General features: G+C 49.9%; 1 protein-coding gene across 1 annotated transcript; it reads left to right on the top strand.

Moving 5' to 3' along the window:
* Positions 1–593: 593 nt before the first annotated feature.
* On the top strand, positions 594–11439 carry SUV39H1 (SUV39H1 histone lysine methyltransferase). The gene is made up of 6 exons (XM_030846658.3): positions 594–759; positions 2892–3037; positions 4326–4988; positions 10077–10223; positions 10306–10435; positions 11177–11439. The coding sequence occupies exons 1-6, from the start codon at positions 741–743 to the stop codon at positions 11308–11310; spliced, it is 1239 nt and encodes a 412-aa protein (XP_030702518.1). The 5' UTR covers positions 594–740; the 3' UTR covers positions 11311–11439.
* The last annotated feature ends 15028 nt before the right edge of the window (positions 11440–26467 follow it).

Here is a 26467-nt window from a genome sequence, read left to right as displayed (position 1 = left end):
TGGGCGGTGGTGAGATGATTCTCCCCAGAGGATTCGGAGCTACTCCCAGAGCCAGGGTAGATAGAGAGCCCGGCTGCTGGACCGACTGTCGGTGCTATGAAGGGACAGTCTAAGGGAATGACAGGCTGGCTGACGAGCAGCGAGTAGCGTAGCTGTTGTCAGAGCCGTGTGTCTGCCTTGAGGGCCTCGCAGCTGGCCCGAGGGCACGAATGGATGCTGCTATTGACAGACTGACAGCGTGAATGGGGGGCGGAGGTCTGATGAGACAGTGGTCGTGGTGATTGTCTGATTTGAGTCGGGTGACTGACTGAGCAAGCTGTATGTGGAGGTAATCCACCTGGGGAGTCACGGCCTGCTTGGGGTTAAAATGTGGTGACGGACTGACGGCGGTAATTGGGGGTCTGACAGGACGGAGAATCCCCCAGTGCAGCTGGCTGACAACGTGATTGGCTGACAGCGTGACAGACAGACCGGCTTACGGGCAGGGCCTCCGGCAACCTCAGCTGCCGCCGCCGCCGCCTCCGCCTCCCAGACGCACTCTGGGAAAGCGCCGGCGAGCACCCGCCTTCTGGACCGAGTCGGGAGGCGGGGAGGGATCCGGTCACGGCTCGCCGGTTGGTCCGCGCGGGCGCTGCTCGCGGCGCGGCGCGGCCAATAGGCTGCGCGTTCTCGGCCACGCCCGCGCGAGCTCTCCTCTCGCGAGGCCGGTTAGGCCCGAATGTAGTTAGCCGTGGGGAAAGATGGCGGAAAATTTAAAAGGTGAAGCAGTGGCGGCAGCGACGCGGGCCCGCTGGCCGGGCCGGGTGGGCTGGAGGGGTGGCGTCGCTGGCTCGGGGCCCCGGCGTCCGAGGCCACGGGGTCGGGAGCCGGAAGCTCGGCGCCGAAAGGCTGGAGCTCGGGGCGCGCGGGCCTGGCGCGCGGGGCTGGGCGGGGCTGAGGGGAGGGGGCGCGTGCCTCGGAACGCGGCGGGCAAGGGGCTAAGTGGGGACACGGGAGGGGCGCGCGCGCCGCAGGTCGCGACCGGACGGCGCGCGCACGCACGGGGGTTTGTCTGGGAGGCCGCGCCCGCGCGCGGGAAAATTGGTCGCCGGTGACCGTTACCCTCTCGGTGTCCACGCGAGACGCCGGAAGGGGAGGGGAGGGAAGGGGACGGACCTCCTTTTCAGAGTTAGGGGACGGGGGACTCTTCTGGGTGAGGGTATCTCCTCGCAGCGTGGTGAGGGAGGGGTTTGCGGCAGAGAGGGCTCGCCCAGGAAGAGGGGAAGGGGGCTTCCCTAATGGGAGAGCTGGACTCCCTCATGCGCGGGGAAGGAGGGGTGACTCAGTGTGTTGGGGAAGGTGGGCCCCTCTGGGTGAGGGAAGCTGCGGGGAGGATGGGTTCCACAGGTGTGAGGGGGAGCTCTGAGGGTAGGAGAGTCCATCTGTGGTCAGTGCGGAGACAGCAGCTGATGTGAGTTGGGACCACGTTAGCGGGGCTTCAAAAGCAAGTTAAGGATTTGAAAGGGAGAGGCATCACAGGGAAAGGAAGGCGTGGGTACAGGCCGAGTCTCCACTAGGCCTGCCTAAGTGGAGGGGGGGAAATGCACACGTAATAATTTTGCAAAGCTCTTGTACATTTGTAGGTTGACGTCTAGAGTATTTCATCATGAGTTTAAATGTTTGGTTTTTGTAATGGAAGGTAGAAAATATTAAACATTTTTAAAAGATGAAATAGGATAAGGACTGACTGACTATATTTGGAATAAGGGTTTTGTGAAATGATTTGATAAAATGGCTTCTAAAGCACAGTAATCAAGAATATGCCTTGAACTGAAAGAAGCCTTTTTAAGTAAAAAAATCTGTGTGTCCTGAAAACTTTTGGTAGCCCCCCAAAACATTCCAGGTATATTTAAAGTAATTACTGTCACTAACCTATATTGTTCTGTCTGTTCTTGAATTCAGAGCACACCCCTTTGGGCCAGCTTTACCCTTCACAGAAATGTGGATGAGACAGAGAAAATCAAAATGCAGTGTGAAAAAATATACCTTGTGGGTTTAAGGCACCTGCACTAACCATTTGGGGAAGCTTCCTGTAATCTAATACCACTCCACAATCTCTTATTCATAATTCTGAAATCCAAAAAGCCCTGAAAACTTAAATTTGGTATCATTCAGTGGTAAAACTAGGCTAGATGGAGGGACTGTTCAGTGCCACTATCTTGCAGCTTTATTTCTTCTATGTTTGTGAAAATTCAGACTTTTGCTACAGAACTATTAATGTATTTGATTATGTCTTGATGCCCTGACCACACTAGGGGGGTGTGAGGGAATGTATGGGATATACCTAGAACTGCACTTGTAAAATCTAAAAAAGAAATTTGGATTCCAAAACATCTGGCCCCGGGAGCTTCAGATAAAGGATTATGGACCAGTCTTTCTAGTTACGCCTTTGTTTGGTGCCCTGGAGGTTTTAATCCCATCCCTACCCACACACCTTGGAGAAATGCACCCTACTGAGATGGAGGGGGTTGTTCTCTTTCTTTTGCAAAGTGGGGAGAAGGATGATTAGGTCTTGAACTCCAGGCAGGTTTGCAGGCAGTTTAAGGAATGGTATAGAGGGAGCTGGAAGCTCTGGGAATAGATTCCTTTAGGACAATCCATGCAGCAGATCCCACTTGGAAGTCTGCTGCTCCAGGGAAAGCCTTGGACAGTGAGCATTGAGATGGGAGTGGCACATTTTTGTTGTAGAAGGGTCTTAGCATTGGGAAGGCCTGTGGGAAGGCCTGTGGATTAAATTTCACTGACTCTGAGGTAGTCCTTTGGAAGTCCCAGGGAAGATTTGGGGTCCTCTTTGACCCCTGGCCTTGCCAGGATGCCCAGCAATAGTTCCTTCATGGCCCCCTTTGTTCTAGGCTGCAGTGTGTGTTGCAAGTCTTCTTGGAATCAGCTACAGGACCTGTGCCGCCTGGCCAAACTCTCCTGCCCTGCCCTTGGCATCTCCAAGAGGAATCTCTATGACTTTGAAGTCGAGTACCTGTGCGATTACAAAAAGATCCGCGTGAGTCTGGGGTGACCATGGCCGGGGCAGGGGTGACTCAAGGAAGCTGGCTTCCTGCCCCCTTACCCCCAATTACCCACATCTGTTTCCAAAAGTAATTTTCTCCTCTGATCTTAAAAAAATAGGATTAGTAGGCCCTCTTATCATCTCCATTTTACAGGTGGGAAAACTAAGTGGCTTTCCGAGAGGGGCAGGAGCCAGAATGAATCCCCAGATAAATCTCTCCTCCCACCTCCCTAGGAATACAAACCAATTGCAAAGATTGAGATGTTGACCCCAGTAGTGGAGATAATGACAGCTAATGGTTATGAGCACTTTGCCTGCCAGGCACTTCCTTTCAGAAACTCATTTAATCCTGCCAGCAACATTGTAAAATGGGAACTGTTATTGTTGCCAGAGGAGGTAATGGCAGGATGGTTAAGAGAGCAGCCTGGAGCCAGCATGCTTGGGTTCAGATCCTGGCTCTGTAACCCCGGGATACTTACCCAAATTCTCTGTACTTAATTTTCCTCATCTATAAAATGGGTATAATTAGTAGTATCCACCTCATATAGAGTTGTGAGGGTTAGATTAGTTAATACATGTAAGTTGCTTAGAACAGTACCTGCTACATAACGAATGCTAGAAAAATGTCAGCTTTTTTTTTCTTATTTACAGATGAAGAAACAGGCCCAGCAAGGTTAAATAACTGCCTAAGTTTACACTGCTAGGGAGCGGCAGTTTCAGGATTTGTCTAGTTGTAGAATCTGTGTAGTTAAACTCTATCCTATAGCTGCCACTCAGCAAGAAAAGATCCCTCTGGCTGCTGTGTGGAGAACAGACTGTAGGGGCAAGGGTGGAAGCAGGGGGACAGGTGAGGAGGCTGCTGCACTCCAGGCGAGCAATGACGGTGGTGACGGTGACAGAGGTGTGAAGTGTAGGATTCTGGATGTAGCTTGAAGGCAGGGCTGACAGGATCTCCTGAGAGTGGATGTGGGGAGTGTGAGAAAAAGGAGTCAAGGATGACTTGGAGAGCTGGACTGAACAGCTAGCAGGAGGGAATATGTTTGGGAGATTAAATTAAAAGTTGGGATTTAGACAGATAGTAAGCGGGAGTGAGGGATTTGAACCCAGTGAGCCTCACTCTAGAGCCCATGCTTTTTAACCACTGCACAGAGTCATTCCAGGAAACGGGGGGAACAGTTTGGGTGTTGTCCACAGGCGTTGGGATGGAAGTCCCATGAGGGCTGGCCCAAGGGTCTCGTCTATCACTTACAGTGACCTCATCCCTCCCCACCCCACCCCCCAGGAACAGGAGTATTACCTGGTAAAATGGCGTGGGTACCCAGACTCAGAGAGCACCTGGGAGCCACGGCAGAATCTCAAGTGTGTGCGCATTCTCAAGCAGTTTCACAAGGACTTGGAAAGGGAGCTGCTCCGGCGGCACCACCGGTCAAAGCCACCCCGGCACCTGGACCCAAGCCTGGCCAACTACCTGGTGCAGAAGGCCAAGCAGAGGCGGGCGCTCCGGCGCTGGGAGCAGGAGCTCAACGCCAAGCGCAGCCACCTGGGACGCATCACCGTGGAGAACGAGGTGGACCTGGATGGCCCCCCACGGGCCTTCGTGTACATCAACGAGTACCGTGTCGGTGAGGGCATCACCCTCAACCAGGTGGCTGTGGGCTGCGAGTGCCAAGACTGTTTGTGGGCACCTGCTGGAGGCTGTTGCCCTGGGGCGTCGCTGCACAAGTTTGCCTACAATGACCAGGGCCAGGTGCGCCTGCGAGCCGGGCTGCCCATCTACGAGTGCAACTCCCGCTGCCGCTGTGGCTATGACTGCCCCAACCGCGTGGTACAGAAGGGCATCCGCTATGACCTTTGCATCTTCCGCACGGATGATGGACGTGGCTGGGGTGTCCGCACGCTGGAGAAGATCCGCAAGAACAGCTTCGTCATGGAGTACGTGGGAGAGGTAGGGAGACGGGGCTGTGCGCAGCTCTCCCCACGTGTGTTCCCACCGTGCGCGCCCAGCTCTCCCCACTGTGTGCCTGCAGCTTCCCTGCTTTCCCTGTGGGAAAGGTGTTGAGGGGGTTAACCTGAGTGTGAGAGGGACATCCTGGCAGGGGCGAGTATTCCAAGCTGGTAAAGGCACGTTGAAATACCTCCAGACTGGGTTGACTTCATAAGGGTACCTAGCAAAGAGGAAAGCGGGAACTGAAATCCAGGCAGCGTTCCTTTTAACAGGCCGTGTGGTCTGCACAGGATTGCGTCACCTGAAAAGGCACTTCCTCTTCTCATTTCACGAGGGTCCAGCTTATCACCAAGCTGTGTCTACCCAGAAGGAGCACCTTTTACTTATCTGCACAAAAGGAACACAGTCTGGAGTAGGACATAGACATGCCTTGGGGAGGTTGGCTACCTCCTCTTTTAGCCGCGCAGGACACTGGGGAAAGGCGGGCTGTGTCCAGCAGGCTAGCCGCTGGACCAGACGAGCCCCACATCTTAATGGCTTTGCATGCTATAAGTCCGTTTGCTCTACCAGTGTGGGCATTTGGGTCGTATCCTTCCACACGACGGCGTGGCCACCTAGGTTCTTTCCCTCTTGTGCCTGTGCCATGCCTTAGAGTCGCCTCTGATCCTCAGCATTGCCTGGCAAGTAGGCTGGGGGTTGCAGAAGGGGAGATTTCTGAGAGGCCAGGCCTGGACGCGGTGCATATCATGTCTGCCCGCACCTACTGGCTGGAACCGAGTCACTGGCCTTACCTCAGTGCAAAGCAGCTGTGAAGTGTAATTCAGCCATATGCCCAAGTGGAAAACAAAAAGGGATTTGGGTGAATAACTAGCAAGTATCTGCAACAGCAAGTGTCATCTTCTAAGATGGGACGTGGTGGGCATTTGGAGTGGGGCAGTTCTTTGTTACGTAGGACCGTCTCATGCATTGGGGAACATTTAACATCCCTGGACCTTGACCATTTAAATCCATGAGTGTGCCTTGTCACGATGACAAACCCAAACACCTCCGTATTTCTGTGGGTCTCTTAGGGGTATGACATGGCTGGGAAGTGACAGAATTGGCCTAAGGGACGCACACCTGAGGATGTCTACACTGTAGTGATAACACTGATGAAGAGGAGAGGCTCCTGCTCTGAGGAACTGTAAAGTAGAGAGGGTCATAGCCCCCGGGGCTGGGAGCGGGGCAGAGACCGTCTAGAAGCAGAGCAGTCCACACTGCAGAGGACCCTGACAGTCTGGACAAGGAGATGTCCACACCCCAGATAATCCCAGTGGTTGGGTGGAGGAAATGTCCACATGTTGAAGGACCTGACAGTCTAGAGGAAGAAGGAGGTGACCACAGCCCAGAGGGTTCCTGACAGTCTAGAGAAGGGGGGGTCCTGACAATCTGTAGGAAGAGGTGTCCATGTCCCAGAACGACCTGAGGAAGAGAGCAGGCTCTCCAGAGGACCCTGGCGGTCTGACTTAGGAAGTGTCCACACCCACACTGCCCTGACACTCAGGAAAGTGAAGTGTCCTCACTCCAGAGGGATAATGACAGTCTGAAGGAGCTCAGGTCTACACCTAAGAGACTCTGACAGCCTGGAGGAAGTGTCCACACCCTCAGCGCCCTGACACTCTGGTGGAGATGTCCAGACCTTAGAGGGACAGTGACAGTGTGGAAGAGATGTCACACCCCAGAGCTATGTTAGCAGTGCAGGGGATGAGGTGTCCACACCCACAGGAGTCAACAGTCCTAGAGGAAGTCCAGAGCAGTGGGTATCCCTAGCTTCACTGCACTGACAGTCTTTGGAGGAGCTGTCAACAGCACAGGAGAATCCTGACAGGCAAGGAGGAGGAAGAGTCTTCATCTCACTGGCACCCCAAGGTCCCCTGGGCCCAATACTTTTCCCACCATTCTTCCTTAGTGTCCTTACTCCTCCACGCTGTAAACATGGCGGTTTCTGGGGACCCTGCGGTGCTGTCTTACCGGGTGTTATCAAGGGCATATCCCCGACCCGTTCACCACACTGTCCTCCTCCAATCTGGACCTCCGTTCACTCTCCACCTCTGCACTGACAGTCCTTCCACGTGAGCTGCCCTTCCACGTTCTGTCAGAACATCTCCACCCTCACCCAGCAGAGAACATAGCCTGTTTTATCAATTCTGAAACATGCACTTTCTTCATATTTTAACAACTCTGAAATGAAAGTGAGTCTCGCTTTAGTTTAATTAAATGATGGCATATCATCATTTAATTAGCAGCAGTTTCTCCTTTCTCGGGAAAGGGCGCACAAAATCAGGGAGCCTGTTAGATTTTGACAAGCTACGGTACTCATAACCACTCCTAACACAAAAACAAACAGAAATCCCTCTCACATCTCTGATCTTGTTGGATTTTGACAACAGCCCCTATCAGGTTGGGATGATTGTCACTGTCATCTCCATTCGACAGATGAGAAAACTGAGGCCCAGAGAGGTATAGTAAAGTGCTCAGTCACCAAGCTAGTAAAGTGGGTAAAAAAGGCCCAAATGTCTAAAACTGGTGTGCTGCCAAACCTGGTGGAGTGTTGTTTTTTGGATTTGGGGGGGCGGGGTTGGCTGAGGAAACAGGGGCAGGGAGAGAACATTCAGGATCCCATATCTGGGACGGGGCAGAGCAGCAACTGGACTCTGAGTCTTCTGGTTCCCATTCCCATCAAAACCCTTTCCCGGCTGCCAGCTTCTAGCCCATCTGTCTTCCCCAGTCACTCCAGAGAATTGCTGGGGAGCAGGGAAATGGACTGATTTGTTCTCAGGTTTTCAGGGTGGACCACCCCTTACAGAGTGGGAATGAAAAGAAGACAGAGAGAAGGAACCGTTTGTGCCCTGCAGGGTTTGCAGTGTGACTCACACCTGGGGAGACTGGGGGAGCAGGTAGGGGCAGAACAGGCAGGAAGATGGAGACTGAGGAGGAGGTGGGCATTCCCTCTGGTTGGGGAGGGGCCCAAAGGGAAAAGCTGGCCCAGACACCACCCAGTATGCTCATGAGCCCAGGAGAGGCTGTCCTTTGATCCCAGGCTTCTGAAGGCAGCGGTGGGTGGGGATTGGGAGCTTCAGGAAGGCTGCACAGAGAAGTGACATCTTTGGGAGCTGATGTCACAAGGAAGAGTATGTGGGAGGTAGAGGGAAACTGACCTTGATATACTCTTCCTCAAAATGCTTCTGTGGCTCCTGTTTTGTCCCTCAGGAGAGTCCCCACTTTTCAATCTGGTCAAAGCCCTTGTGTGATCTGCAGTTTGCTTTGATGGTGTATCTTTTTTCCACTGCCCCTTAAACTCTAAGCACTGTGGGTGTCTGAGTCCATCTATGTTACCAGATTGTGACCCACGAGGGCCAGACTGGACCTGGTCCCTGTGACTTCCCCACCAAATTGACCCCTGAGGGCCAGGACAAAGCCTGGTTCCTGTGTCTCCCCCACCCAACTGTAACCCCTGAGTACTGGGACCAGGCACAGGGTAGGCCTCATGAAAATCCACTGAATGAATGAGTGAACAAACAAAAATTGAGGGTATGGGGGAGCCAGGTTCCTCACGGAATGGAGCTGGAGTATGGGGCAGTGAGCAGTGCGGCCTGAGGGATAGGCCTTGGTCTTCTAAGGGGGTTGTTGATTGGCATTCAGCACGGAACAGAGGCTGGAGGTGATGGTGGAGGAGGCAGGGAGGAGGCTAGAGAAAACGGAGGCTGGTCAAGACCAGAAGTAGGAAGAGCAAGGTCACTGGCTGGCTTGAGGATGAGCAAGGAAGGAGGCCCGGGTGGGTCTTGGGCTTATGCCCAGTGTGGCAGGAGGGTGGTGGTGGGCAGTGGGTCTCTGATGAAGGGAGAAGGAAGGAATAAGGGGTGTGGCGAGAAGAGAGTGCCTGAGTTGCCTATAGAACCACTGCTGGACAGAGGTCAGGTCTCCGAGCTAGAAAGCAGGATACAAATAATGGGCATCTGCTGTGTGTCTGCTGTGTACTGTGCTGGCACTTGTGTCTGAGGGCCGGGCAGAAACCCGGGAGTGGAGAACGAGGCCGGCCCTGGTCTAGGGGCACCCAGGCTGAGGAGGGGGCAATCTTGGCTACCGCGGGACCTCACCCAGAGGCATGGGCCCAGAAGAGGGGACATGAGGGATGGAGAGGAGGGATGGAGTGTGGCAGGGGCTGGGGTGAGGAATCCGTCACCAGCATTTGGGAGGCAAGGACAGGCTGGGCTAGGATAATGGTCCAGTTACTAGGACAGATGGGGACCCATCTGGGGAGGAGGAAATGCCTACTGCTGTCTTAAATACCAGTTGTTGGCAGTGTGCGGTGTCAGGGCTGAGCGAGGTGCTCTACTCTGTGCTCTGGTCCCCTTTCTTTCCTCTTCCATCTCTGAGTTTTTGGCCTTGGTCTCTTTTTTGTGATCTCAGACTCCTTGGGGTCTTGGGCCTTTTTTCTGGACCTGGATCTTTTGCATTAAGATTCTGTCTGTTTCTAACTCTCTGCCTCTAGCTCTCTCTTCTGAGTCCCTTTCTCATTCACTCAGTCTCCCTTTTCCCAGGCCTCTCTCTTCAGCTTACTCTCCATGTTCCTTTTGCTGTCTGCACCGCCCTGCACTGGCTCGGTTCTCTAGTGCTGGATCCTGCAGCGCCTCAGGCTCTCTCGCCCTGGATCAGTCAGCCTCTCTCACCCCCACTCTCCCCACCCCTCTCTGTTGAGTACTGGGTCTTCTTCTTTCTCACCCTTGATCTGGGTCCCCTCACTATGTCCTACTATGGGTATCTCACTATGGGGACCTCTGTCTGTCACTCCTGGACCTTGTGGCCGCCCTCCGCCTACCGTTGAGACTCCCAGTGCCCTCCAGAGGGCTGAGAAGGGCTGACACACCCTGTGCGTCACTGCCTCGCATGTGTCCACACCGCCCAGCCCCGCTGAGCCAGCTGCAGGGTGCGGGTGCCTCCTTGCTCCCTTGTTCTCCTCCAGGGGGGCCATGCTAGGGGGTCGGGAGCTGTGCTGGCTTTCCTGAACCTTCTTGGCCAACCTCCCCTCCCCTGTGGCCTTCTCCTCAGATCATTACCTCAGAGGAGGCAGAGCGGCGGGGCCAGATCTACGACCGCCAGGGCGCCACCTACCTCTTCGACCTGGACTACGTGGAGGATGTGTACACCGTGGACGCCGCCTATTACGGCAACATCTCCCATTTTGTCAACCACAGTGTGGGTACCCCGAAGGCGGGCGGGGGGTCGGGAGGAGCAGGCTGGGCCCCTCCTCACCCTCCCACTGTTCTTTTTTGCCCAGTGTGACCCCAACCTCCAGGTGTACAACGTCTTCATAGACAACCTTGATGAGCGGCTGCCCCGCATTGCTTTCTTTGCCACAAGAACCATCCGGGCAGGCGAGGAGCTTACCTTCGATTACAACATGCAAGGTGGGGGTGGCAGGGGACCGCGGGCAGGGACACACGATGACGTGGGGCACAAGGACCCTTCCCCAAGGAACTTTAAGATGTTCTTACTCCCAGTCTCATATCTGGACTCCTGGACCCCTGCCTACCCTTTGGGGGTCCCTTAATTCCCAGCCACTGGACCCCCATTCTGATACACTCATGCCACCTTCTCCCAGGGCTCCCGGGGGAGGATGTTTGGCTCAACAGTTATGACACTCCTCCTGACTCCAATCTTGTCTGAATTTCCCCAGTCCCCCAACCCTCCCCACTCCTAACCCCCTTTGGCCTTCCTCATTCTAAGCCTCTGGACACCCTTGTGGCCTCCAACCAGTCCCCTTCTTGACCAACTAGCCACCTCTGAGACACTCGAGGGGGGATCTTTGGCAGGAGAGTTCAGATGCCCCTCTGGATGCCCAGGTGACCCTCCATTCCTGACCCCTGCCTGACACAACCCTCTTGGTTGCCCCTGACAGCTCCCTGACACCCCTCCTCCAAGAACCCCCAATCCCTGGCCATCTTCCTAATACCTGAACACCCATCTAGTGCTAAGCCCTGGCCCTTGCCTGAAACCACCAACCCCATGACCCCTTCCTGACCCAGACCTCAGACCTGCTCCCATCCCCTAAGATCCCTGGGTCCCGTGGTAAAAAGGGCAGTGGGACAACTTCATCTAGGCCTTCTATCTAACAAGTACCCCCCCCACCCCCGGCTATGACTCCACAGTGGACCCCGTGGACATGGAGAGCACCCGCATGGACTCCAACTTTGGCCTGGCCGGGCTCCCCGGCTCCCCCAAGAAGCGGGTCCGTATTGAATGCAAGTGTGGGACTGAATCCTGCCGCAAATACCTCTTCTAGCCCTTTGAAGTCTGAGGCCAGACTGACCATGGGGGCCTAAATATGCGTACCCCACCCACCCACTGCTGCCCTCCTGTTGAGGAACGACTGCCAGGGCCTCCTGCCTGCCTCTGCCTGCCCCCACCTGCCCCATGCTCGGCGCTGCGGGGCCATGGGGAGGACAGACTACAGGAGTTCCCTCTCCCTGTCCCAGCCCCATCCGTGGGTTGCACTTACCCCTGCCCACCTTCGGAAGTGATTTTTCAGCACCAGGACTTTCTGCAGTTGGGATTTCATCGCCTAGCAAGGAGGTCCAAGGGCTGAGCCCCAGCCCAGACCCAGAACAGAAAGACGTTTGTTTTTGCACCTGCTTCTGCCTGGAGCTTGAGGGGTCTGTTGCAGGCCCTCTCCCCACTACCCCAAGGGTGTGGGGAAGCGGCCCCAGGACAGGCTGATACCAGAGCCCAGGGTTCCCAGCCCACTGTCTCCCCTACCACGAAACGTTGTGCTAGTGAAAGAAAGGGGGTCTCCAAGGCTGGGGTCTGAGGCTGGTTCCTGCTTATGCTTGCATGCTCCTAGTGTTGGCCTAAGAGCCGTAGGGTCTCTTTTTCAGGGCTGTGCGTCTGAGAAGTGGACACCCACATGCCACTGGAAGGACAGTGGATGCCCATGGCCTGTTGGCCAGTGAAAGGCAGTCCAGACTTTCCCAGCCCTTAAGGTGGGCTGGGACTGAGCTTTGCCTTTGGGAGTACATAGAAGGTGCCCAGGGCTCTCAGGAGCTCAAAGGGTGCTGGGAGCTCTAAACCTGGGGTGCGACGACTGCTGGGAGTACCCAGAGCTGGAACTGAGACCTGGCTAGGCTGTAGATAGCACTTAGGACAAAATGTGCATTGATGGGGCGTTGATGAGGTGCCAGGCACTGGGCAGAGCACCTGGTCCATGTGGATTGTCTCAGGGAAGCCTTGGAAACAATGGAGGTGGATCCCAGGAACGGGCCCATGTGGCAGAAGGCAAAGCGCAGGCCAAGAATGGGGGTGGGGCTGGCTTACCCACGAGGGTGTGGTGAGGCGAGGGGAGCCTCTGCTGCCTCCCAGCCCTGGCCCTTTGTGCTCACCTTGGGTCCACTGGTCTCAAAAGTTACCTGCCCACAAATGTACAAAAGGTGAAGGCTCTGATGGCTGCCTCGCCCCTTGCTTCCCCTGTGAGGTCTTCTCTAGGAAGCCTTCCCTGACTACCTGTGCGTAGTGTCCCTACGTGACATTGTGTGCCCTGCCACCAGATCTGTGTGTCCGTTTATATGTCCGTCTGTGTGTCCGTGCTCCCACCCCAGACTGACCTTCAGGCATGGACTGAATCTGATTCTTCTCTTGTATATCCCTCAGCCCTACCCAGCCTGGGATGGGCATCAATAAAACAAATTATTGACTGAACAAACCAAGGTGTGGGGATTGAAGACCTTGTGTAGGTGGGGGTTGGGGACGTGAGAGGCTGGGAGCCGGGGGCGCCCAGGAACGCAGTCCTCCAACCTCAGCCATTTGACTAACACTCCCCACAGTGCACCACTTGCACCGTCTACATAACATCCTGACCTAAAATAAGCTTGCTTTATACTTAAATTTTATAATGCACTGAAAAAGCAAACTAAATCCATTGCTGTTTAAATGGACAAACCATTATCACTGGCCATAAACAAAAACCAGAGAAATAAATACAGTGGAGATAGATACAGAAATAAGACACAATTCTAGCTGGATCCTCCCTGCTCTTCAAAGTTTTGAGCCCAAAGCCTGCCTACTGCATTCAAAGAGAAAAGTTTGTGTGTGCTAGGGGAAGGTTTTTCTGCAAATATTTATTGAGCACCTATACGTGCCAGGGTATAGAGCAGATAACAATGAGATGGTGTTTCAAGTATACGTACTTGTTTTTATCACCCCTCAACCTGAACGTGAGCCAGTGCCCTTTGGTTTTGCTCAGAGACTGCACATGCTGTGGCACATACCCAAAGATTTCAAAGACCTCACACACAGGTGACAGAATCCTCAACAGCTCAGAGACCTCAGGGCACCTAGGGCATGAGCCTCCAAACAGCTCATAGACCTTATACATTGGATATTGACCCCAAACCTCAGGGACCTCACACCCTGGGACATACATCTCCCTACAGCTCAGCAATCTCATACCTAGACACAAACCCCACATCACTGAGGCTGCACTGAAGCCAGGGGACACAGACTTCCAAAGAACTCCGAGACCTCAGATGCTGCCTCATACACTGCATTGGATTCATGGGCTAGAGATGCACAAACATCTCAAATACCTCACAATCTGGAATACTGCTCCCCAAGCTATTTGGAGCCTTCACACCCTGATCATCGAGTCCCAAACTGCCCAGAGGCCTCATAGCCTCAGATAACCCCCCCAAAACAGCTGAGATGTGACACCCCAGACATGGACCGCCCAAACACCCGAGAGACTTCATACTCTGAACACAGATCCCTAAGTTATTCCAAAACCTCATACCTTAGACATGGACCCCCAAGTTGCTGAGACACCCCGGAACACAGAGCACTAAACACCCCAGAGCCCTTGCTCCCTAGAACACAGTGCCGCAAACAACTCAGACTCAAGTCTTGAACACAGACCCCAAAGGGCTTAGAGATCTCAGAGCCCAGAAACAGACACAGTTCAGAGAATTCCGACTCTGGGAAACATCTATACATGGTTCAGAGACCTCACACCTTCTGACACAGACCCCTAAACAGTTCAGAGTCAGGGCATCCTAGGAAAGACTACCAAGCAATTCAGAGACCTCACGCTTTGCAACCCACATACATACCCAAAGAGTTCAGAGACCTGAAAATCTCACTACAGGCCCCCACAAAGCTCAGAGACTTCACAGCTGGAGATAAAGACCCACCAACTTCTTGAAGAACTTACAAACTTGGGTAAAGATGGAGAAATGGTTCAGAGACCTCAAACCCTCTTCTCAGACCACCAGACAGCTGAGAGACCTCACAACACGAACATGATGCTAGACAGCACCAAAATCACATCCGCTGGGACACGGGACCTAACCCAGCTCAGCAACGTCACACTCTCGACAGATTCCTGTTCAGAGATGTCACGTACTGAACACAGATTTCCCCCAAATAGAGCCTTCAAACACTGAGACAGACCCCCAAACAGCTCAAAGGCCTCATATTCTAGTTCACAGAAGAGCTCAGAGATCCGAAGATCTGGACATGGATCCTTTACACAGCTTCTAGACTTCAGGTCCTGTGATACAGACCCCAGATAACTCTGAGGTCACACGTCCTGGACACAGACCCCAAACAGCTTAGAAACCTCACATCCTAGGCTAACATCCCCAGCAAAAATCACAGACCCGCAAACGACTGAGAAATAGCACACCTTGGACTCAGACCTCAAAACCACTCAAGGAATTTGCACTTTGTACTCATATCCAGAAAGATTTCAGATACCTGACCTTTATGGACACAGATCACCAAACAGCCCAGAAACCTCACAAACCTGGGCAAAGTCTGCTACAAATGGCAGAGAGACCTCATAACTGGGACACAGACCCACAACAGCTTGGGGACCTCGCATCATGGAGGCACAAAAACGGCTCAGACACAGCACATTCTGGCTACGTGTGCCCACACACAAGCACCTCACATTCTGGGACAGAAACCCCCATAGAGTTCATTAACCTCACAGCCTGGAAAGTAGACCCACAAACAGGCCAGAGACCTCACATGTCAGACATACAACACCAAAATGCTCAGAGTTAACAAACCTTACACCCTAGGAGACAGACCCCTACACAGCTCAGAAACATAATAACCAGGACACGGACACCCAAACACCCAAGAGACATCATAAACTGGTGACAGAACCCCAAACTGCTCAGAGACCTCAAACCCTGGAAACAGACCCCCTAGTAAGTCAGAGGCCTCACATCCTGGGACAGAGACTCCCCCAACAGGAGCTACCTCACCCTTGGAAACATACCCCAACGGTTAGGGACCTCAATATCAAGGGATACAGAGATCAGAGATCTCACACTCTGGGACACAGAGGTCTGAACCAGTAGAAAGACCTCAGCAGAAAGACCTCAAACTCTGGAAGCAGATCCTGAAACTGCCCCGAAAAATCACACCCAAAGACAAAACCCCCAGCATCAGAGAGAGCTCACTCCCTGGGACATGGGCTCAAAACGGATCAGAGGGGTGACACCCAAACAGCTCAGCCACCTCTCCCCTGGAAAGAGAGACTTCTAAGTAGTTCAGAGACATCATACTCTGCACAGAGACCACTACAGAGTTGAGAGATTTCACACACCGAATAAAGACCTCCAAATAGCTCAGAAAACTCACTAACCGGCACCCACCCACCCCCATCCCCCCATTAAAAGCTCAGAGAACTTGACCCTGGAACAAACCTCTAATGAGTCAGATAGCTCACACCCTGGGACTGAGGCCTCTGGAAAAGAAGACTTCACACCTGAAAATATGTCCCAAACGGGACCACAGACTCTAGGACAGTCACCCAAACAGCTCAGTGAACTCACCCCTGGAATGTAGACCAGAAGAAGCTCAGAACCCCCAAATCCAGGATTCAGAAATCCTTCTGAGACTTAGGATATAGACCCTAAAGTATAATTCAAAGAAAATATGCTGGATGCAGAACATTGAATAACTCAAGAGACCTCAAATTGTGAGACATACACACCCAAACAGATCAGGAAACTCACGCCCTGGGACACACACACACACACACACACACACACAAACAGCTCAGAGAATTCAAATTCTAGGAAATCATGCCCTGAAAGAACAGACCTCACATCCTGTGACATACTCACGTAAAGATCAAAAACCACACAGGCTGAGATATACACCCACAAACATTTCAGAGAAACAGCATCCAGGGACATATGACCACAAACAGATCACAGACCTCAATCCCTGCAACATTTGCACATAAAAATACAGACACGTCGCATGCCGGGATACATGCCAACAAACAGATCAGAGCATTCATATCCTGGGAAATACACCAAAGAATGGACGGACTGGGTACTCACACCCACAAAGAGACCAGAGACTCAAATCCTGGGACACAAACCCAAAACACCTCTGACACTATGAAGAACAGTATGGAGGTTCCTTAAAAAACTACAAATAGAACTACCATGTGACCCAGCAATCCCACTACTGGGCATATACCCTGAGAAAACCATAATTCAAAAAGAGTCATGTACCAAAATGTTCATTGCAGCTCTATTTACAATAGCTAGGAGATGGAAGCAACCTAAGTGTCCATCATCAGATGAATGGATAAAGAAGATGTGGCACATATATACGATGGAATATTACTCAGCCATAAAAAGAAACGAAATTGAGTTATTTGTGGTGAGGTGGATGGACCTAGAGTCTGTCATACAGAGTGAAGTAAGTCAGAAAGAGAAAGAGAAATACCATATGCTAACACATATATATGGAATCTAAGAAAAAAAATGTCATGAAGAACCTAGGGGTAAGATGGGAATAAAGACACAGACCTACTAGAGCATGGACTTGAGGATATGGGGAGGGGGAAGGGTAAGCTGTGACAAGGTGAGAGAGTAGCATGGACATATATACACTACCAAACGTAAAATAGCTAGCTAGTGGGAAGCAGCCGCATAGCACAGGGAGATCAGCTCGGTGCTCTGTGACCACCTAGAGGGGTGGGATAGAGAGGGTGGGAGGGAGACGCAAGAGGGAGGGGATATGGGAACATATGTATATGTATAACTGATTCACTTTGTTATAAAGCAGAAACTAACACACCATTGTAAAGCAATTATACTCCAATAAAGATGTTAAAAAAAAAACAACCACCTCTGAGACCTCACATGCTGGGACAAAGAAAGACAGGTCAAAACCGTGTGACCTGGGACACAGAGTCCCAAACAGGTGAGACACCATACACTGTTGACGGACATACAAAAACAGACCCTCACATCCTGAGACACACCACCACTAGGGATCAGGTGTCTCACGTCTTGAAGTACACCCACAAACAAATGTGACAGCCGGGGACAGGGACCCCCACATGGATCAGAGACTTCACACCCTTGGACATACACCCACAGACAGGTAATAGACCTTGCAAGCTGGAAATACACACAGCACTAGATGAAATACCTCTCATGCTGGGACATAGACCCTAAAAGAGGTCAGAGAACTTATGTCTTGGGACATATGCCCACAATCACAACAGAGACCTCAGACCCTGAGACACAAAACATCAGACAGAGAGCATACACCACGGAATGTACACCCACAAAGGGATCAGATACTGCCCACCCTGGGACATACATCAAAAAAGACCAGAGAGAGGCACATTCCAGGAAATATACTTTAAAATCCTGGGAAACAGCAAAATGTACACGCAAAGTGGAGAGAGACACACATTCTGGAATACTCACCCACAAAGAGATTAGAGACCTCAAACACTGGGACATTCGCCCACAAGCAGATCAGAGACCACACAACCTGGGACACATACCAACAAACAGTTTGGGATTTCACATCCTGGAATAAACAGCAAGAAACAAATCAGAGACCTCAAAAGCTTGACAATACACATGAAGATATCAGGGCTATCACATACTGGGACATATAGCGACAAAATGTTCACAGACCTCACATACTGGGAAATACACACAGAAACAGATCAGAGGGAATCCCCTGATGGTCCAGTGGTTAGGACTTGGCACTTTCACTGCCGGGGCCCAGGTTCAATCCCCGGTTGGGGAACTAAGATCCTGCAAGCTGCGTAGCGTGGCCAAAAAAAATAAAAATGAAAGAAAGAAAGAAACAGATCAGAAACCTCGCATCCTAGGACACACACCCTCAAATAGATCACAGACATGAAATCCTGCAAAACACCCACAAACCATTTACAAACCTTGCATCCTGGAACATACAACAAATCAGAGACCTCACATCTGGCGACTACACCCAAAGAGAATACAGATAACACATCCTCAGACAGACACCCAGAAGCATATCAGTGACCTGAGGTTCTGGGAAGACAACAGCAAACAGATCAGAGACCTCGCATCAGCAAAATAAACACGCAAAGTGGAGAGAGACACACATTCTGGAATACTCATCCACAAACAGCTCCCCCAAAAATCACATATTGGGAAATACACCCACAAACACCTCAGAGACTTCACATCCTTGGACATTCACCAACAGACCAGACACATCAAAACCTACAAATCAGGCTTCCCTGGTGGTGCAGTGGTTGAGAGTCCGCCTGCCAATGCAGGGGACACGGGTTCGTGCCCCGGTCCGGGAAGATCCCACATGCCACGGAGCGGCTGGGCCCGTGAGCCATGGCCGCTGAGCCTGCGCGTCCGGAGCCCGTGCTCCGCAACGGGAGAGGCCACAACAGTGAGAGGCCCGCGTACCGCAAAAAAAAAAAAAAAAAAACAAAACCCTACAAATCACACATGGAAATCAGTCCTCATATATAGGGGGATACACCCACAAATAGATCAGAGGGCTCAAGTCCTGGGATGTACATTGACAAAAAGATTAGAGACATCACAGCCTGGATACAAAACAAACAAACAAAGACTTCAAAGCCTGCAACATCCATCCACAATCAAGTTAGATACTCCATGAGCTGCAAAATACACCCAGAAAATACACCGGATGGCAGACGGGACATCTTGTGGTATAGCCCACAAACAGGTCAGAGGATCCAAGCATTGTAACTTCAAATCTCTCTCTCTGACCTCACAACATCTGCCATCACATCACCTTTTGTGACTTTACTTATGTCACCACATAGTCCTCCCTGTCTCGACACACACAGTCACTTGGTCTTCTCTGATCCTGAAGGTTCTGCCTCTCTCATATAAAGATTATACTGTGACCATACTGGACCCTCCTAAGTACTCCAGGATAACTGCCCCAATCTCAGGATGCTTACTAATACATATCTGCTAAGTCCCCTTTTCCAGGTAAGACAACACATTAACAAGTTCCAGGAATGGGGTGAGGACATATTTGAGCAAACAGAATATACATGCACAAACAAAAAGAAACCTCACATCCTGGGACATACATCCATGAAGTGCTCAAAAAATTCACATCTGGAACCACTCACCTCCAAAGAAATCAGAGACCTTCCACCCAGGGACATACATGCAAAAGATGAGAGAGCCGCACATTCTTGGTGCTGTAACAAATCACCATAATCTTATTGTCATAAAACAACACAAATATGTTATCTTACATTTCTGCAGATCAGAAGACTGGCAAGGAGTCTTACAAAGTAAAAGTCAAGGTGTCGGCAGAGCTGGCCTCCTTCTAGAGTTCCTAAGCGAGAATCCAGTTCCTATAGGCCGCCTGCATTCCCGAGCTCATGGCCCCTTCCTCCATCTTCAAAGTCAGCAGTGTTTCATCTTCAAATGTCTCTCTCTTTGTATTCATCTATCTCTATCTCCATCTCTCTTTGATCTCTGCTTATGTCATCACGTCACCTTTTCTGACTCCACTTCTGTCACGACATTGTGTTCTCTGACTCTTGCCTTCATGCTTCCCTCATATAAGGACACTTGTGATTACACTGGGCCTACCCAGGTAATCTGGGATAACCTCCTCATCTCAGGATGTCTAAATTAATCATACCTGCAAAGTCCCCTTTTCCATGTAAATTAACATAATCATAGTTTCCAGGGATTAGGAAGTGGACCTCTTGGCGGGGGGCTGTTATTCAGACACCAAAGACATGCATGCACAAACAGCTCACAGAGCTCACGCTCTGAGTCATACACTTCCAAATAGATGAGACACCTCCCACCCTGTCATATTCCTCCAAAAAGAACAGAGAGACATACGTTTTGGAACACATACCCCAAAAGTGCTCAGAGTCCTCAATCACTTGGAATTAAACTCACCATCTGGGACATACACACACAAATTGCAGAGAGAAACACATTCTTAGACATAAACCCACAAAGAGCAGCAAACTGAGCAGACCTCACACCTTGGATAAACCCACACAAAGAGATCAGGCACTCACATACTGTGATAAACACTCACAAACAGATCAGGGACCTCACAACCTGAGATAGATACCAACAACCAAATCAGAGATCTCAAATCCTGCAATATACACCCACCATCAAGTCAGAGACCTCATATGCTAGGAAAAAAAGGACCAGAAACCAATCATAGACCTGAGATCTTACAACATATGCCCATTAAAAGGTCAGAGAGCTTGTATTTTGGGACATCCTCCCAAACAGGTCAGAGGTTTCAAAACAAGGGAAATGACCCACCGGGAGCTCAGTAACCTCACAGCCTGGACATACACACCTTCAGATCAGGTAAGTATATAGATATAGACATAGATATAGATATATAGACACAGACTCACACATATATCAGCAAACAAACCAGAAATCTCATAAGCTTGGAAGTATCCTCCCCAAATATCAGAGATCTGACAACCTGGGACGTGCACACCCCAAGAGCTCAGAGAACTCACATCCTTGGGATGAACATTCATAAAGAGTTCAGAGACCGAACACTTCCTAGGACAAGCCAAAAGCAAATGGACTAGAGAACTCAGGTCCTGGGAGAATACCCTCCTACAGGTTGGAGACTTCACACTCTGGTTCACTGGCCAGTGAACACATCAGACATTTCACACCATCAGATGCTACCCACAAACAGATCAGGGCATTCACATCCTGGGACACAGACCAACAAAGGGATTACAGACCTCACCACCCGGACATGTAGCCACAAACAGATCAGAGACCTCAAACAAATAGTTCAGAGGCCTCACACCATGTGATATACACCATCAAACAGATCAGGGAGCTGAAATCCTGGGATATGCATCCACACACAGATTAGAGACCTCACAACCTGCACATGAAGTCACAAAAAGACCACAGACTTCAAACTCTGCAACGCATACCCACAAATAGATCAGAAACCTCAAGCCCTGGGTCATATATAACAAACAAATCAGAAAGTTCACATCCTGGGATATATTCCACAATGTTGAGGTCATAGATACCTGAGACCCACAAATGGATCAGAGACCTCAAGTCCTGCAACCCACAATCACAATCAAGTCAGAGATCTTTCAGGGTAAGAAAACATCAGAAACAGATCAGAGACCTCACATACTGGAATGTGCTCCCCAGATCAGCTCAGACACCTCACATCCTAGGACACGCACACACAAAGAATGTGTGGAGACCTCACATTCTGAGACATATCCCCACAAACAGCTACAAGACCACAAGTTCTGGGACACACATCCTCAAACATTCAAAGACCTTTCAATATGGTTCATACACCCGCACACAGATCAGAGACCTCCCACCATCAGACACACACTCACAAACAGATCATGGAGTTCACATCCTGGCATGTGTACCGACAACCAGATAGAGACATCACAACCCGGCACACTGTTCATTTCCTATCGCTGTTGTAACAAGTCACAATCTTAGTATCATAAAACAACACCAGTTCATTACTTTACGTTTCCACAGGTCAGAAGCCAAAAAATGGGTTTCAATGGGCTAAACTCAAGTTGTGGGCAGAGCTTCATTTCTCCTGGAGGCTCTCTGGGAGAAGCTGTTTCCTTGCCTTTTCCAGTACCTGAAGCTGCCTGCGTTTCTTAGCTCGTGGCCCCTTCCTCCAACTTTAAAGCCAGCAGCGTTTTCATCTTCAAATCTCTCTCTCTGATTTCTATTTCTGTCATCACATCTGCTTCTCTGACTGACCGCTCTGTCTCTCTCCTATAAGCACCCTTGTGATGACACTGTGCTCACCTGGAAAATTCAGGATAATCTCCTCCATCTCAAGATGATTACTTAATCACATCTACAAAGGACTTTTTAACTTGTTCCAGAGATTAGGACATGGACAGCTTTCAGGGACCTTTATTCCACCAACCCCAGATATACTTCCACAAGCAATTAAAAACACCCCATCCTGAGATGTATGCGCATAAGTAGCTCAAAGACCTCACATTCCATGCCATACAATTCCAAGTAGGTCAGACACCTCCCAACCTTGGCCATACATCCAAAAAAGAAGTGAGGCACACGTTCTGTGTCATCTACCCACAAACAGGGTAGGGACCTCACAAACTGGTACATATAACCACAAATAGAAGACATCTCACATCCTTGACAAACACACACAAAGAGATCAGAAACAAATACTGAGATAGAAAGGCAAAAACAGAACAGAGACCTCATCTGAGAAATGCGCCCACACACAGAAGAGAGACCTTGTATCCCAAGGCATACACCCACGATCAGATCAGAGATCTCAAGTCCTGCAACACACACCCACAATCAAAGAAGAGACCTCACATTCTAGGAAAAACACCTCGAGGCTGACTGTATACCTGACATCTTCACAGAACACCCACAAAGAGTTCCGAGGGTTCATGTCTTGGGACACAGACCCACAGAAAGATCAGAGACCTCAAGCCCTATGAAATACAGCCATAATGAGCTTCAAACCTCACACCTGGATATACACAGCGAAACAGATCAGAGACCGCTCATCCTGGTATGTATATATGCATATACATATGTATTTTTATATATGTATATGTATATATGTGTATCTATATATGTATATACATACATCACCAAATGAATCAGAAATCTCCTATTTCAGAAATACCTGTGAAACATCCAAGACCTACCAACCTAGACATAACTCACAGACATCTCAGAGACCTCATATACGTATACACAAAAACAGTGCAGACAGACTTAGAGAGCAAACTTATGGTTACCAGGGGGGAAGGGTGGGGGGGTGGGATAGTTAGTGAGTGTGGGATTGACATGTACACGCTACTATATTTAAAATGGATAACCAACAAAGACCTACTGTATAGCACAGGGAACTCTGCTCAATATTATGGAACAACCTAAATGGGAAAAGAATTTGGAAAATAATAGGTACATATATATGTATAACTGAATCACTTTGCTGTACATCTGAAACTAACACAACACTGTTCATCAACTATACTCCAATATAAAAGAAAAAGTTAAAAAATAATCAGTGCAGAGACCTCATATCCTGGGACATGCACTCACAAACAGACCAGAGCCCGCATGTCCTGGGATGTACACCCACAGAAATCTCAGAGCCCACAATTTTAGGGAGACAAACACTCTCAAACAGGTCAGAGATCTCTCGCCCTGGTTCACACAGCCACACACAGTTCAGAGACCCCCACCATCAGACACACACTCACAAACACTGTGGAGTTCACATCCTCGGACAGCCAGATAGAGACACTGCAACCCGGGACACCGTATTCGTTTCTTATTGCTGTTCTAACAAATCACCACAATCTTAGTATCATGAAAAAACACAAATTTACTTATTATATTACATTTGTGTAGGTCAGAAACCCCAAAATGGGTCTTACAGTCCTAAAGTAAGGTGCAAACACAGCTGTCTTCCTTCTGGAGACTCTAGGGAGAATCCATTTTCTTGCCTTTTCCAGTTTCCAGAACTGCCTGCATTCTTGGTCCCTGGCCCCTTCCTACACCTGCAAAGCCATAATCACTTCATCTTCAAATCTCACTGATCTCTGACTCTGCTTCCATCATCATATCTCCTCCCCGATTAGGGCTCCCTGGTCACATGCCCTTTGCTGGGACCTATTATTTGCCCAACTACAGACTTATATGCACAAACAATTAGAAATGTCACATCCTAGAATATACTCCCAACAACAGCTCAAGGACTTCACAAGCTGGGACACATACCCACAAACATCTCCATCATGAGATCACTGTATCTGACCTGGCCCATGTCATTACTTTGTGTTCCTGACAATAACCATCCTGTCGCCCTCATTTCATTGGATTACATTGGACCCACCTAGAAAACCTAAGAAAATCTCCCCATCTCAATATGCTTAATTTAATCACATCTGCAAAGTACCTTTTAACATGTAAGGTCACATCTTCACAGTTTCCAAGGATGAGAACATGAGACAAGGATTACGACATCTTTAGGAGGCCTTAAGTCGGCAGAGCAGAGACATACACACACAATTAGAGACCTCACATCCCAAAACACACACCTCCAAAAAGCTCGAAAAGCTAAAATCCTGGGGCATGCACCAGAAATAGCTCACATCCCTCATCCGGAGTCACACATCTAGAAAGTAATCAGAGACCTTCTACCCTCAGACATATATCTAAAGAGAGCAGAGAGATGTACATTGTGACACATACCCACAAACAGACAGACCTCACACCCTTGACTAACACGCAAAAGAGACCAGAAAAAAAAACTTTACATACTGTGATACACACACAAATGGATCAAAGACCTCATCTGAGAAATACAACCAAAAATGGCTCAGAGACCTCAAACCCAGCAATAAGAACCTACAACATGTTAGAGAGCTCATATAAAGTAATGAGCTCATATAGGTAATTAAAGATACTTGACATCTTGGAGAATATACCGACAAGGAGATGAGAGAGATCAAATCCTAGGGCACATACCTGCAAACAGATCAGAGACCTCAACCCTGAGATATACATCCAAAAAGAGCTTGGAAACCTCATACCTTGGATATACACACTTTAACACATAATAAACCTCTCATCCTGTTATATGTTTGAGCATATAAATCAGAAATCTCATACGCTTGCAAATAACACCAAAAGCATCAGAGATCTAACACCCTGCGGTATACAACCTCCAACAGCTCAGGGAACTCACGCCTGGGATGTACATCCACAAAGGGCTCCGAGACCTCACGTCCTAGGACCTGTATTCAGAAACAGATCAGAGAACTCACATCCTGGGAAAACATCCTCAAACACATCAGAGTCGTTCTAACCTGGTTCATTTACCAGAAAACAGATCTGAATCTTCACACCATTAGACATATACCACCCCGCCCCCTCCTGACACACACACAAAGATCAGAGAGTTCACATCCTGGGATACACCTCAACAAACAGATTAGAAACCTCACAACCTGGACATGTAACACAAAGAGACCACAGACCTCAAACCCTGCAACCTATGCCTTCAAAAAGATCAGAGAGCGGCTTCCCTGGTGGCACAGTGGTTGCCGATGCAGGGGACACGGGTTCGTGCCCCGGTCCAGGAAGATCCCACGTGCCGCGGAGCGGCTGGGCCCGTGAGCCATGGCCGCTGAGCCTGCGCGTCCGGAGCCTGTGCTCCGCAGCGGGAGAGGCCACAACAGTGGGAGGCCCACGTACCGCAAAAAAAAAAAAAAAAATGAGAGATCTCAAACTCTGAGAAATATACCAACAAACAGAACAGGGGACATCACGGGATATACTCCAGAACACATCAGAGACCATATACAACCAGACACCCACAACTAGATCAGAGATCTCAAATCCTGCAACGTACACTCACACAAGTACGTCAGAGACCAGACATGCTATGAAAAAGAGCCAGAAATAGATCACAGAACGAATATCTTGTGACATATACCTGCAAAGAGATCAGAGAGCTCATAGACAAGGACAAGTATTCACAAGAGATCAGAGGATTCGGGCCAAGGGACATACACTCACAGCGAGCTCTTTGAAACCTCACAACTTGGATATTCATAACTAAACAGATTAGAGACCTCATATTCTGGTAGATGTACCACCAAGGAAAGCAGAAAGTTCACTATCATCAGAAATACCTCCAAAACACACCAGAAACCTAATAACCTGGAATGCAAACCACAGACATCTTAAAGACCTCATATACTATGGGAGTTCCCCAGCAGTCCAGTGGTTAGGTCTCAGTGCTTTCACTGCCATGGACCTGGGTTCAATCCCTGATCTGGGGAACTAAGATCCCACAAGCCACAAGGCCAAAAAAAGACCTCATATACTGGACATACACCCTGAATCAGCTCAGAGACCTAGCATCCTAGGACACATACAGATTAGAGACCTCACATTCTGAGACATAAACCAACAAACAGCTCAGAGACCACAAATTTGGGGACACACACCCTCACACCATCAGACGCACATTCACAGATGATGGAGTTATCATCCTGGGATGTGCACTTACAACCAGATAGAGACATCACAACCCGGGACACTGTGCTCATT

The sequence above is a fragment of the Globicephala melas genome, chromosome X (genome assembly GCF_963455315.2).
Source record: "Globicephala melas chromosome X, mGloMel1.2, whole genome shotgun sequence".
NCBI classification, from domain to species: domain Eukaryota; kingdom Metazoa; phylum Chordata; class Mammalia; order Artiodactyla; family Delphinidae; genus Globicephala; species Globicephala melas.
This window is presented reverse-complemented; position numbering and strand designations above follow the sequence as displayed.